General features: G+C 39.7%; 1 protein-coding gene across 26 annotated transcripts in view; it reads right to left on the reverse strand.

The window, feature by feature from the left end:
- RNLS (renalase, FAD dependent amine oxidase) overlaps positions 1-14892 on the reverse strand; it is a 302134-nt gene that overhangs the window by 46333 nt on the left and 240909 nt on the right. For all 26 annotated transcript variants that reach the window (XR_015155834.1, XR_015155835.1, XR_015155839.1 and 23 more), the window contains one exon: positions 5994-6169. Coding sequence is in view for 18 of the 26 variants with exons in the window: in XM_086379249.1 (XP_086235375.1) it covers positions 5994-6169 (176 nt within the window). In the remaining 8 variants the exon portion in view is untranslated. The remainder of the gene's footprint in view (positions 1-5993; positions 6170-14892) is intronic.

A 14892-nucleotide genomic window follows, 5' to 3' on the forward strand; every position in this document is an offset into this window, starting at 1 on the left:
TACTAATTTCTAATGTGGGTATAAATAGCTTTTGTCAACTGAACTTTTTAGTTCAGTTTGTTAGTTCAGAGAATAATACTGAGGTCTACTATGCACAGGCCAAGTGGACTTCCCTTTATGGAACAGAGCCATATATAATAACATCCATCATTCAGTTTCCAGTAGTAATACTGGGTGCAGATGAATATATATTGCATTTGTCCAAGAAAAATGATACAGATTCATTTTTAAAGTTTCCTACAAAGTACTGCTGTTCAAAATAATTAGTTTTTCTGAAAAAGTGTGATGCTGACTACATGGCAGGGTAAGTTCCTGCCATGAGCATTTGAAAAAAGTGATTTAATTAAACTTACATGTGTTAAAACATTTAATAGCTCATATAATGTGAGATTTTATGAAAAGGGGAAATATCTGCCCATATAAATGCCAATTAAACTGTGACTGAACATCCCTAATTCAATGATCAGAATTTGTCAGCTGATGATCTCATACATTCGTAGCTACCTCATAATAAAGTGAAGCAATGGGTTAGTTCTGTACCAGTGAGAAAGAGGTCAGAGATTACTCAGTGGAATAATTAGGACTGACACCTGTTAGATTTCCTGCTCTTGGCAGACTGGGTCATGCCATAGCCTACCAATCCCAAAGGTCCTGTTTCAGCTCTCCATGGCTTACCATAAACTTATGCACAGAAGCAAGAGTACTCTTGAGGCCATAATTTCATGCCAGGAAATTTTAACTCATGGTATAAATTGTGTCAAATTACCAGACACTGGACAATGTGTAAGTTAGTTTAGGAATGAATGGCACAAAACTGAAAAACCTATAAGCTGAAAAAAACTGACAAGAGTTCCTTGTGTCCACAGGGATCCATCACTTTTATATCACCTTGTTCTGATGTTAATAGTCCCTACGGTATGTCTTAGCATCATAGCCCCTGGAGTTGAGTCAGCCCTGAAATATCCTTGTCCAGAAATATGTGTGTGTGTGAAAAAGAGAAGAGAAAAGACAGAGACTCTGAAAAGACAAGAGAGTAAGAAAAACAAGAAGTGCAGCAGCATGCATGAAGAAAGGTACCAGAAAAGAGCAAGGGACACACAGAGCTCATCTACTAAGAAATACCATAGAATCCCCTTCACCCACCTCCTCTCTTCCTCTTCCTTTTGCTATTCTTATTTAGCAATGATGGAGAACTTGCCTTATCCTAGTGTTACAGTAAATGTTTTCTACTGTGTTCTCTCCTTTCATTCTGACCACTATGAGGGGTCATTCTCTTCCTACGAGGGAGGTTCAGTTGTACCATTTACAGATGGGCTTGGAGTTATAGTTTAGCTTACTCAAAGCCACAGGGACAGCTGAAGTTTGAACTGAAGTCTGCCTCCAAAGCCCAAAGTCATAATCACCCCACATTAAATAAATTATCCAACAACACACCTAATGTACTTTAACTGATAAATACAACTGACTTTTGTCTTTCAAAGCACTTATCCTAGAAGGCCATATGATTAAATCTGTAGTGATACACTGGCCAACATCTTTTAGGGTAGGAGCTTTTAGAATCAGCTTACTGGACACATTAACACAAATAAATACAAGCAGTTATATCTCTTTAGTTATATAAAAACATTAAAGAAAATTGTCAAGATTGCCCATCTACTTTACTAAAAAGATATATGTCCAAATGACTTGAGTTGTTTCTGAAACATTAAATTCAAGCTCACCTTTCAAAGACCTGATTGAACTGAGTACATGCTGAAGAATAAGTGTCAGGATTTTAAGGAGATGCCCAATCTGGCTGCAATAAGGGTATGGCTTATTAGGGTGACTGACTATGTTGAAAGGGACACTCGTTTGAATTTATAGTCTTGGTATATTCATACAATCAATCAGTCACTGCTTTTCAGTTTCACCCTACCAAAGAGAAGGCAGGGAGGCAGATATGACAGAAACTGTGTAAGAGAGAAAAAAAAAAATGGAACTATCAATTACTACCTGACCTTCCAACACTGAAATAAGACACAGCTACTGGTCAGAAATTAATCTCATAAGGGAATAATGTAAATATGTAGGTGATTTCAGGCTCTGCTGTGTATACACACCCCACCACCCTGTCCCACCAAACACAAACCTCTTAAGAAAAATTCTGGCCTTAAATTGTTACCTATGCCCTCTTTTATTCCTTCCAACTCCTGGGCAGTACTATGCCAACCAAGGTAAGCAACTGGGGAAGGCCTGAGGAAGCCAAAATGGGGAATTTGCACTGACAAGTTCTTAGATTTTCCTGTCTAGGAGGGGGGAAAACATGGAGTCAAAAATGAGGGATGTGAGTGGAAGGCTGAAGAAAGGAAAGAAAAAAGAAAAGCCCACATGGCTGATAATTGGAAAACTCTGTGGAAAACTAGAGTTAAGGTGCAAAAAGTTTTGAAGGAGCTTGTAGAAGTGGCATACATAAGGAATGAGAAAAGAAACTGCAAAAAGTGCTGCTAAGGATAATGAATTTTGGGTATCTTTAAAGATCTATAAAAGACACTAGTAAAGATGATAATTATTTTACATTCCTTTAGGTTGCTGAATTTTGTTTCTTTGACTAGAACACAAGACTGGGCTATGAGGGATTCTTGATTTATTTGGGTTATAGGAGAATAACATTTAGAGCAGGTGTTCTTAATGCTGGATTTGTGGGAGGCATTTTAGGTTGCTTGTAAATCTTCATAATTAGACGCAACTTTGTGTTTATGTGTGCATGTGTATTTTGAAAGGCTGTGCATCTCCATATTCATGGCTTTGATGAGGTTCTTAAAGAGTTCATGATCCTTCTTAAAGAATATAAAAGGGCTCACACTGAGCAGAGAGAAAGTACAGACTCAGGGCAAAAGACCAAGTGAAGAAATGGAACTACAGAAGAGAACAATTCTAATTTTACAGCAAGAGTTTAATAGGCTAGTCCAAATCCATTTATTTTTGCCAAAGCATTCATTTACCACCTGACTCTCCTTTTTCCCTACCCCTAAATTCCTCTCTTGATGTCCATGGTGTTTGAAATGCATTCAGTGATTATTTTATTTTATTTTTTTACAAAAGAGTAATCCATGAACGTGAGACATGACAAAAAAGGCACTGAAATATTCAGAAACTACAGAAATAGGGGGGAAAGTTAGAGTTAAACTCACAAGCAAATCATACTTTTATAGTAAATGTATAAAACTAGAGTAGTTTGGAAAAGGCATCATGATAGACTCTGAAACAAAGGCAAGCACAGCGAATAACAGTGGTGAGAGGATTAGGGTTATCAAACTGATTAAGTGTCCCCTGTCAATGTACATGGAAGTTGTTTTCAGTTATTACTCTTCTGCTGAGAGGATTAATATATCATCCTTGTTACAGAAATCTTAATTCAATGTATCACAGCTTAGGCATCAATGTATATTAACTGGGTACACATTTAAATGATGGAAGGCAAATAGCTGCAAAGGGGAGGAACTGAGAATCGCGAAAAATCTGCCACTGCTTTGCTGTGTTTGTCTGAACCACCTACTCATGTGTTTTATTCAAACCCCAAATGGGAGGCACAGAGCAGCCCTGCAAGTCTTTCCAACACACCTTCTTTCTTCATCTGCCTCCTTCCTTAATAGCAGCACCCGCCCGAAAGCAGTGCTATCCTACTCAAGGCAAAAAATTTGATTTAGTGTCTTAGGAGAAGGCTTTCAGCAAAGATTAGTCTCTAGGATTCCATGGACAGAGTATTAGATGTGACCTAGGCAATGGCACCCACTCCAGTACTCTTGCCTGGAAAATCCCATGGACAGAGGAGCCTGGTAGGCTGCAGTCCATGGGGTCGCTAAGAGTCAGGCATGACTAAGAGACTTCACTTTTACTTTTCACTTTCATGCATTGGAGAAGGAAATGGCAACCCACTCCAGTATTCTTGCCTGGAGAATCCCAGGGACAGAGGAGCCTAGTGGGCTGCTGTCTATGGGGTCACACAGAGTCGGACACAACTGAAGCGACTTAGCAGCAGCAGCAGTAGGCATTTGTTATATGCTCATGGAATAAATGAGTAAACAAATTAATAAATGAACAACCATCTTTCACTGCCCTGCCCCACGCCACCCCACCCCCCTCCCCTGCCCCCTGCCACTGTGGATATAAGACATTAGAGGCAGCAGAAGGCCTGGAAAGCCACATCAAGGAAACATAAAATGGACTCTACACAAAATACTCCCTTATCTCTTTCAGAAAGCAGTCACTTCTAGAAAGTGGCTTGAGCCTTAAAGGGCTGGTGCTCTCCCCAGAGGTTTTATTAGAGGGGCAAGCAATACTGCCTCATAAAGGAATCTACCAAAGAATTCTGGGGGAAGGAAGGTTATGACAGGCGGAAGTCAGGCTCCCCTCTTGTGGCTCAGCTGGTAAAGAATCCACCTGCAGTGCAGGAGACCTGGGTTTGATCCCTCGGTTGAGAAGATCCCCTGTAGAAGGGAAAGGCTACCCACTCCAGTATCCTGACCTGGAGAATTCCATGGACTGTATAGTCCATGGTGTTGCAAAGAGTCGGACAGTACTGAGCAACTTCACTTCACTTCACTTGCTATGTAAAATATCTAGCTTCAAATTATATCAACAAGATTATTTCCGTGTTTTCTTTTTCAGACCAACCTAAGATTAAGTTAAATATCATTTAAAGACATTGGCTATTGAGATTTGAAAAAGTTGTTTTAAAAGGAAGAAGTCTTCTAAAGTGACCATGATGTGTTTAAGTAAATATTTTCCTGAAAGTTTCACTGTATAATTTAACTTGAGACGATATGGGTAAACACATAGAACTGCTGCAATATTTTAGGAAGTAATTTACCATTTCCTTTGATTTTGGAAAGTCCTTTAAAATATACAAAATCTGTTGCGATTTCTCCCAACCAGTTTTTCTAAAGGGTTCACAGCTCTAGTAACAAATAGTGCTGATAAATCAGGTAATCAATGTGCTAAGAAATCTTAGGAAAAAATAGACAAGTCACTGCTTCCTTTTCCTTCTGCTCCACTGTCCTCAAACGACTTCACAACTGAGTTTACAGATCAATACTTTTTCTATGAATACTCAGAAACTTGTGTTGGAATATACAGAGGATTTTCAGAAAAGTCAGCAGTTACTTAGTGTAAAGAGTTTTTAAAGTTTGAACTAGTAGACCAATCAGCAGGTTTATCTAATCCTGAAAAAACAGCTCAACTAGCTGATCTATTCATTTTTCATTCATCATTCATACCTGATCTGTTCAGGTATTCATTTCTCTCTCCCAAACAGCTCTACTGGCAGCAGTCAAAACCAAAGTGGGAACTTAATAAAAATGAAAATTGTGGTAGCAAAATATACTTACAAGGTTAATTTGACATATTGCAAAAAATTTGGGAGGTTATAGTGGTTTCTATATAACCACAGTACTGATTTAGAAAAACCTCAGAGAAACAGCTGCATTTTGATATATAACCTGCCTTGCCTGCATAAGAAACCCCAGATTTTCAGGTTATATAAGTCTAGATGCTAGAATTTGAACATAACATTGGGGAAAATTATATGTATCTCTTATTGAGAAATAACAGGATAATAAAAACTTGCATGTAAACTTCTCTATTAGGAAAATGCATATTTGCTCCCAAGATCACATGTTAATTTCTTTCACTGCTGCTGCTGCTGCTTCAGTCGTGTCCGACTCTGTGCGACCCCATAGATGGCAGCCCACCAGGCTTCCCCGTCCCTGGGATTCTCCAGGCAAGAACGCTGGAGTGCACTGCCATTTCCTTCTCCAATGCATGAAAGTGAAAAGTGAAAGTGAAGTTGCTCAATCGTGTCCCACTCTTCATGACCCCATGGACTGCAGCCTACCAGGCTCCTCCATCCATGGGATTTTCCAGGCAAGAGTACTAGAGAGTGGCAAAATATGAGAAAAAGTAAAGTCAGATCTGATTAAGAAAACTGTGCTCATACCGCTGGGTTCTCTGATTACCTGTGAATGTCTCCATTTCTGGCATTTGGTAGCTACTGGCTGAGGCAAACCAGGCACAATGTTTTCCAGCTGCTTGAAGATTAACTCCTGCACATCCTCAGTGCTGTGTTCCAAATGTGTAACTCCAAATGGGACAGTGGTGTGAATCACAAGGGAAGGTCCGATTTCTGATGACTCTAGTAGAAGAGGAACATAAAGATGTATCTTGAAGTGAGTAATATGGAAGTGTCTCTCAGCCTTTCAGTCCAGATTTAGAATTGATCACAATAATCAGACAATAAATGAAAGGAAAACAGAATCTAAACTTTGAAGCATAAAATTAGGCTAGTTCTGAAACTCCAAATCAGGTTTTACTGAAGAGAAGGACAGATTCAAGGCGTATTTTTTTTTTTTTTTAATTGGAGGATAATTGCTTCACAATGCTGTGTTGGTTTCAAGACGTATTTTAGAGAATAAATTTTCAGGTCTTGTTAAAGAACCTGAAGGAAAGCAAAAGGACCTAATACATACTTCCTTGGGTGTAATTAAATTTACTTGTATCTTTCTCATCCACTAACACAAGCTCATCAGGGCAAGAACCATTTTTTTCTTTTTTTAAAAATTTTACTTATTTATTTATTGGCTGTGCTGGGTCTTTGCTGCCGCACAGGTTTTCCTCTAGTGCCTTGGGCTGGGACTACCCTCTAGTTACGGCGTGCGGGCTTCCTATTGCAGCAGCTTCTCCTGTTGCAGAGCACTGAGCTCTAGGGTACGTGGACTTCAGTAGCTGCAGCTCCTGTGCTACAGAGCACAGGCACGGACTTAGTTGCTCCGCTGAGTGTGGGATCGACCCAGATCAGGAATGGAACCCGCGTCTTCTGCAGTAGCAGGTGGGTTATTTACCACTGAGCCACCAGCGAAGCCCAGAACCATTTCTTATATAGAGTCTGAAAAAGTGGTAGTTGCTCAGTTGTGTCTGACTCTTTGCAATCCCTTGGACAGTAGCCCACCAGGCTTCTCTGTCCAGGGGATTTCCCAGGCAAGAATACTGGAGTGGGTTGTTGCCATTCCCTTCTCCAGGGGATCTTCCTGATTGACCTGAGGCACCAGGGAAGCCCATACATAACCTTTATTCACTTTAAATTCTGAGAGCAAAGTAGATGTTCATCTTCTTAATTTTATGTTAAATGGATTGCAAAATGCCTTGTTGAAATTATATAAATACCAGAATAAAATGTCTTTAAAAAATCTAAGCTTCTTTCTACATACAAGCTTGACTTCATAATGGTCTTCATCTTTTAGGCAGCATTAAAAATAATGTCTGCTTTATTCATAACATAGAGCTACTTCTCATTTTTGTCTACCACTGAAATTTTTTTTTTTGCTATATTTTCACAATGACAAACAGTAAGTGCTTCACATCTTTCACTCTTTGGTAGAACACAGGAAATCGAAGAGTTTGACACTGAAAACAAAGTGGCTGAGGCATCAGAGAATACAACCTTGGAAGGAATGTTAACCAGGATTTCCTGCTTTTATTATTTGTTTAAATCATGCAGAAGAGAAAAGCTGAGAGAAAACAAAATAGATATGAAACACATGAAATAATAATATGAAAGTTGGTGCCACCCCCTGCTGAAAGAAGAAAATACTAAAATGTATAAGTTATTGATGGGGGTTAGGAAGACTGATTCTGAAAAGTCTTTCAATTGGGAGTATAAAGCTCTTTTTAGAGTTGTTATAAAAGATAACAATCTGTTTGATAGGTTTATAAAATATTTCTCAAAAAAAGTAATTTTACACAGAGACACATTTCTTGCTTTACACAAGACAATTTCTTGCTTTGTATGCACTCAGCCTCTTTACTTTGTGTGTCTCTGTGTAGAATGAGAATAAGTTAGTATCTACTGTGCTGCTCTGTGGTCTGGATTAAAAGACATAATGTGTGTGAAGTGTTTAGCACTGTTTCTGGTACAGAAGAGGTTCTTAATATATGTAAGTTATGGAAATAAAAGTAATTAGTTAGATACTTCCAAGGGGGAAGTTTGCCTGATGTTGCTCAAATGAAGATGTGAGCTATTCTTCTGCGGTTGTTGTTACAGTACTTCATTTCCCCATTACACTCTGGCTTACGACTTTTACAGAAAAAGGGAAGAGAGACCCAAAATGCTGTGAGCGCTGTAAAGTGGCACGCTTCCACACATTTCAAGATATACCAGACTGGGAGAGCTGACTTCAGAATCTGTGCTGTAAATGCAATGAATGGTAAGAAGATTGTCCAGTTTCACCTCACAGCGGCTGGAACAACTTGAAAGAGGATAGAGGGGGACCCTCTCTTTGAACATGCAATGCTTAACCTCTTGGGGTCAGCTTTACTGATACCACACAGGAGTGTAAAATCTCAAAATCCTTTCACTGGATACAACCAACAGTGAGAAACCTATTGCATATTGTCTCAGGGGGTGTTACCTATGTTTCAGTTTAATATATTCAGGAAGGCTTATACGCAGAAGGGACTGGCAATGACACCCGCCTTCCGTGAGGTACCAAATCTTCCTAGAGACAGAGAAGGCTACTGGGTCAGCATTCGGAAGCAAGAGAGTTGAGGTTCTGAGTTGACTTATCTATGGCAGGCTTCAAAGGGAGAAGAACTTGAGCTGTGTGCGTGAGGTTGCACTGACCCAGACATTTGTTCTAGCGGGGAGCTCATAAAATCGTTAAGAGTAGTGATGGTGCATTGCCAGGTTTCTCCCATTTACATTAGCCATCCACTCCAAGGAGAGCAATAAAAAAGGAAATTTAAAACTAAAAATGAAACCGTTTTTGCATAACAATGAGAGAACAACTTGACTACTTGTTTTTATTGGAATCAGACAAAAATTTTTCAGAATTTCAATTAAAATTTGAATACCTGCAACCTCAGACAATGACTTTTAAGGAAGAGGCCCTCGTTCCCTAAATTCAAGGGTATTTTCAGAAGCTAAAGTGCAAAAATACAAACAGCCAACCAGAGTTTAAACGTGACCAAGGCCTGGAACTCCAGTATCATAAAAAAACCACAAATATGTTAATAGGATTCAGAGCGTAAATTCAGTGTAATCATTATTCCTTGGTCACTGAGAAGGTAATGATGTTATCTTTCTTTTTCTTTTCTTTATTTAGTTTAACAAGCATACCACTTTGCTTTTGGCATTTTAAATGTAAAGTTCATAGTAAGTTGACAACTATTTCTGTATGTTGGGAGATCAGTGACTTCAGTCAGAAGATAACTATTTGAACCTTTGCATCTTTAATAGCCTGGTGGTCTTGGACAACTTAATCTCTTAGGCTCCACTTTCTTCCATCAATTAGAAGGGAGTAATACTACTTACCTTATAAGGCTGTCATGAGGATTAAATGGGTTTGGATACATAAAAGTCTTCTTCAAATACAAAGTGCTATACAAACATAAGGCACCCCTAGAAAATATTTTTGTTTTGACCTCTGAGTTGTGGTAAGAACAGCTTTAGAAAGGATAACAGAGTTGACTTCTCTCAAAGTATTGACTAATTCTTATATTAAAACCCTAGGAACAGTGGTGGATTATTCCTGCGTATAGGCACAGCAGTTTTTTGGCTTTGTTTTATTGTGGTAAAATGCATATAATAAAAATTTTACCTTTTAAGCCTGTCTTAAGTGTATATAGTTCTCTGGCATTAAGTATATTTACACTGTTCTGTAAACATGACCACCACTGATCACTAGAACTTTTTTATCTTCCCAAATTGAAATTCAATAGGCATGGAAACACTAATTCCTGACTCCCCACTTCCCACTTGCCCCAGCCCCTGCCAAGTGAAAGTCGCTTAGTCGTGTCCGACTCTTTGTTACCCCATGGACTATACAGTTCATGGAATTCTCCAAGTTTGAATACAGGAGTGGGTAGCCTTTTCCTTCTCAGGGGATCTTCCCAACCCAGGGATTGAACCCAGGTCTCCCACATTGCAGGCAGATTCTTTACCAGCTGAGCCACAAGGCAGGCCCAAGAATACTGGAGTGAGTAGCCTATCCTTCTCCAGTGGATCTTCCCAACCCAGGAATCAAACCAGGGTCTCCTGCATCACAGGCAGATTCTTTACCAACTGGGCTATTGGGGAAGTCCAACCACCATTCTATTTCTCTTCCTATGAATTTGACCACTCTAGGTACTTCACATAAGTGGAATTATACGATGTGTCCTTTTGTAAAAGGCTTATTTCACTTAACATGATGTCTTCAAGCTTCATCCATGTTGCAACAGGTGTCAGAATTTTCTTCTTTTTTAAACCCACATAATATTCTATTGTGTGTATATACCAGATTTGTTGATTCTTTCACCTTTTGGATATTGTAATGCTGCTAGGAACGTGGGTGTACAATTTACCTGTTTAAGTCTCTGCTCTCACTTCTTCTTGGGGATACGCCCAGAAGTGAAAATGCTGATTCATGTGATAATTGTATGTTTAAGTTATTGCTCTATCACCAGATCATTTTCCATAGTGGCTGCACCATTTTTTCATTCCTACCAGCAATGCACAAAGGTTCTAATTTCTCCACATCCTTGCCAAACACTTGGCATTTTATTTTTTTTTTAATAGTCATCCTAATGAGTGTGAAGTGGACACTACATTTCTTTTAGTTTACATTTTTGGGTGGGGAGTCGAGACACTAAAAGCTGATATTAGTAAGAACAGCAGCATCATCACATACTATTAATATAACATTGAGATTGACAAGCCTCTCAGGTAGTATACATTCCACCTGCAATGCAGGTTCAGTTCCTGGGTCAGGAAGCTCCCCTGGAGAAGGGATAGGCTACCCACTCTAGTATTCTTAGGCTTTCCTGGTGGCTCAGATGGTAAAGAATCCACCTGCAATGTTGGAGACCTGGGTTTGATCCCTGGATTGGAAAGAACCCCTGGAGGAGGACATAGTAACCCACTGTAGTATTCTTGCCTGGACAACCCCCATGGAGAGAGAAGCCTGGCAGTTTACAGTCCATGGAGCTGCAAAGAGTCAGACATGACTGAGCAACTAAGCGCAGCAAATGAAATACCTGCAATTAAAAGCTACAGAAGTCACCATTCCCCCAACAGACACCGAAATTTGTGCTGAAATAAATATTTTTGCCACCTCAGATCCATGGCCATATCAGTCATAATAACAGATAATAGCAGGCTAAATACTGTTTAGTTAAAGACAAAGGTTGTCGTATCGCATCCAGAAAATAATATCTAACTATATGTAGCTTAGGGCTTATAGTGGTAAAGAACCTGCCTGCCAGTGCAGGAGACCTAAGAGATGTGGGTTCAATCCCTGGGTTGGGAAGATCCCCTGGAGGAGGGCATAGCAGCTCACTCCAGTATTCTTGCCTGGAGAATTCCATGGACAGAGGAGCCTGGCAGGCTTCCACAGGGATGCAAAGAGTCGGACACAACTGAAGCGACTCAGCAGCAGCATTTGTAGCTTAAAATCAAATACATTAGGGTTGGGGTTAGAAATTCTTTAAGGCCTAAGTTTAAAGATTATTCCTTTAGAGATTTACTTTCATTTCTGCCAGGTACCTTGGAGGCAATACTGCATATGGCTACTTTAACTGGGTTTTTAGAACATACTAGCAGAATGAATTCTGGCACCAGATCTGCCTGAGGGTGGATATGTGGCTTGGCATCTCAGAGGAGATATTCTATTTCTTTTTTTGTTTTTTCCACTCCACTCAAAAATAGGCAAGCATTCCCAGTGTCTTCCTCTACCAGATAGGAAACAGCAAATAAGTTCTTTAAAGCCATAAAAGTATACCCATCCATGTTAAAAAAACTTTCAAATCTAAAAGAAACAGGCTAATTTTTCTTGGGAAAAAAGTTACTGAAATTAACTCGTTATAAAATAAATCAGTATAAACTAAAATGTATAGAAGAAATTGAAAACACAATCAATAAATATTCAAAACAACAACAACAAAAATACTTCAGGACCTAACTGTTTTACTTGTGAGTAGTTTAAAATTGTCAAGCTAGTATAATGTTGACTACAGATACATACATCACATCGACATATATAAACATACACCAAACTATAGATCATTCTTCTACGAGTGTTAACAGGTATGTTCTTTCATATAAACAGGGACAATGAAAAGAAACATGATAATCTCAATATGTATTTAAAAGGCATCCAGTAACATTTTAATATCAAACCATGGAAAAGATATACAACATGAAAAAATTGACTCTTTCAAAATGAGATAGAATAGCTTTCTTAAGCTGTTGGTCTATATCATACTTTACTATGAAATAATACAGATTTTCATGGTAAAATTAGCACACACCAAGGATACTTAGTAATACCAATGCTATTTAACATTACTAGTGTAATGCACTAAGATAAAAAATAAAAATAAGATTTATAAACATTAGTGAAGAAGGAAAAAATCAAGTTTTAAAATAGTAAGTCAACATAAAATTCATCAAATTAATTAAAAAATTTTTGATATTAAATTGATTTCCCTACATACCAACAGTAACTAGTAAAGAAACAAAATTGTAAATTAATTCTACAAGTTTTTTTTGAATTTAAAATAATCCTAAAGAATAAATAAGGGAATGAGAATATTAAAACATGTTTTTGAAAAAAAAAAATCATTGAATGGAGACTTACTTTACCATACATTTAAATGTATCATAAAGACACAGCAATCAAATCAGCCTGCTACTGGTTGACTATAATAGCCAGTGAATCAGAACAGATCTCTCTGGAAAAAAAATCCTAAAATATAGTAAATATTTAGTACAGGACAACAAATATAACAGAGCAGTGGAGGAAGAATGCGTTTTTATATTGTCCTAGAAAATTGGATATACGGATAGTTTTAACTTAGAATATTCCCCTCCCAATTCTGACCCAAATTTGTCACCATTTCTGACTACTTTCTTCTAAAATTACATGAATATACTACTCTCTCACTCACACAGCAAGCTCAGACTTACTGAGACATCCTTGCTGCTGCTGCTGCTGCTGCTAAGTCGCTTCAGTCGTGTCCGACTCTGTGCGACCCCATAGACGGCAGCCCGTCAGGCTCCTCTGTCCCTGGGATTCTCCAGGCAAGAACACTGGAGTGGGTTGCCATTTCCTTCTCCAATGCATGAAAGTGAAAAGTGAAAGTGAAGTTGCTCAGTTGTGTCTGACTCTTAGCGACCCCATGGACCGCAGCCCACAGACCGCAGCCCACCAGGCTCCTCCGTCCACGGGATTTTCCAGGCAAGAGTACTGGAGTGGGTTGCCATTTCTTTCTCTGGAGACATCCTTATTTACAGGCAAATATTTCAGAGACCATTTTCATCTGTTAAACTTTGCTGTTAGCCATATCTGTCAAAGAAGGGGCAGGAGTTGGGTTACCCTAAGGCCAGTTTCAGATTCTATCTCTGACAGGGAAGTTTAGACTAAAGAAACTTAAGGAGTGGCAGACACTATAGCTGCAGACCAAGAGGATCAAAAAAAAAAAAAAATCAATGAATATGTTTCTTTAATTACTGATTCAGTCAAATGAGCATGTGGGTGCTTAGTTCAGTTTGGTACCATTGTGGCCTCTTAGAAGCTTACATCTTAGTGGGGAGATGGCACCTAGGCCAAACCAGTTAGAGAGCCATATCTCTAACTGGTATGGTCTTGACTGTGTGAAAATTAACTTTAGGAAACAGATTCCTTGGAAGAGAGAAAAGGGACCAGGTGTTGAGAGCCACACAGTTTGAGGGGTGGGTGGTCAGTTCTCCGTCCTCCTTCCCCCTGTCAGTGGCATTGGTGGTAAGTTTCCCTCTCCCTCCCAATGTGGAATTGGCTTAACTATCCTTGTCCTCTAGCCATGAGAGCTCTTACTACAATTTGGCTCTTTTGTATGGCTCTGGAGCCCAGCAGCAAATGTAACAAGGAGTAAGCCAATCACGTTAGTAAGTCCAACAACAAAAAAGTAACTCACTCTTGATGATGAAAACATAGGGTAAAAGGAAGGAAGAAGAGTGGGGAGAGGAAAGGGAGACAGAGAGGGAGATACAGGTGCACCTGTTGTCTCTCTCTCCTTCCTCATTTTCCTAGCAAAGCCAACACAAACTGCATCTGACCCTCTGCAACTTGGCATTCCACTTCTTCAGCAGTGTGTTTGCTTGCTGCTGGCTCAGAATCAGGAACTAGACCTCACTATTCAGAGGGACCACCTGCAGGGTTTATTTGCTTTTTAATAAGCATCTCAAACAATTCTTACATATAAGTTGTGCTGTGTTCAGTCACTCAGTCGTGTCCAACTCTTTGTGACTCCATGGACTGTAGTTTGCCAGGCTCCTCTGTCCATGGGGATTCTCCAGGCAGGAATACTGGAGCAGGTTGCCATTTCTTCCTGCAGGGGATCTTCCTGACCTAGGTCTCGAACCTGTGTCTCTTGCATCTCCTGCATTGGCAGGCGGCTTCTTTACCACCAGTATCTATATGGGCCTCCAGGTGGTCCAGTGGTAAAGAACCCACCTGCCAGTGCAGGAGATGCAAGAGATGCAGGTTTGATTCCTGGGTTGGGAAGATCCTCTGGAGGAGGAAATGGCAACCCTCTCCAGTATTCTTGCCTGGAGAATCCCCATGGGCAGAGGAACCTAGTGGACTTCAGACATGACTGAAGCGACTTAGCGTGCATACGTACAAACAGTTACAGTTCAGTTGTGTCCGACTCTTTGCAACCCCATCGACTGCAGCATACCAGGTTTCCCTGCCCTTCACCACCTCCCGGAGCTTGCTCAAACTCAGGTCCATTGAGTCGGCGATGCCATCCAACCACCTCATCCTCTGTTAACCCCTTCTCCTGCCTTCAATCTTTCCCAACATCAGGGTCTTTTCCAAAGAGTTGGTTCTTCTCATCAGGTGG

The sequence above is a fragment of the Bos grunniens genome, chromosome 26, assembly GCF_055505025.1.
Source record: "Bos grunniens cultivar Pamir isolate PY7600 chromosome 26, Bosgru_T2T1.0, whole genome shotgun sequence".
NCBI lineage: Eukaryota > Metazoa > Chordata > Mammalia > Artiodactyla > Bovidae > Bos > Bos grunniens.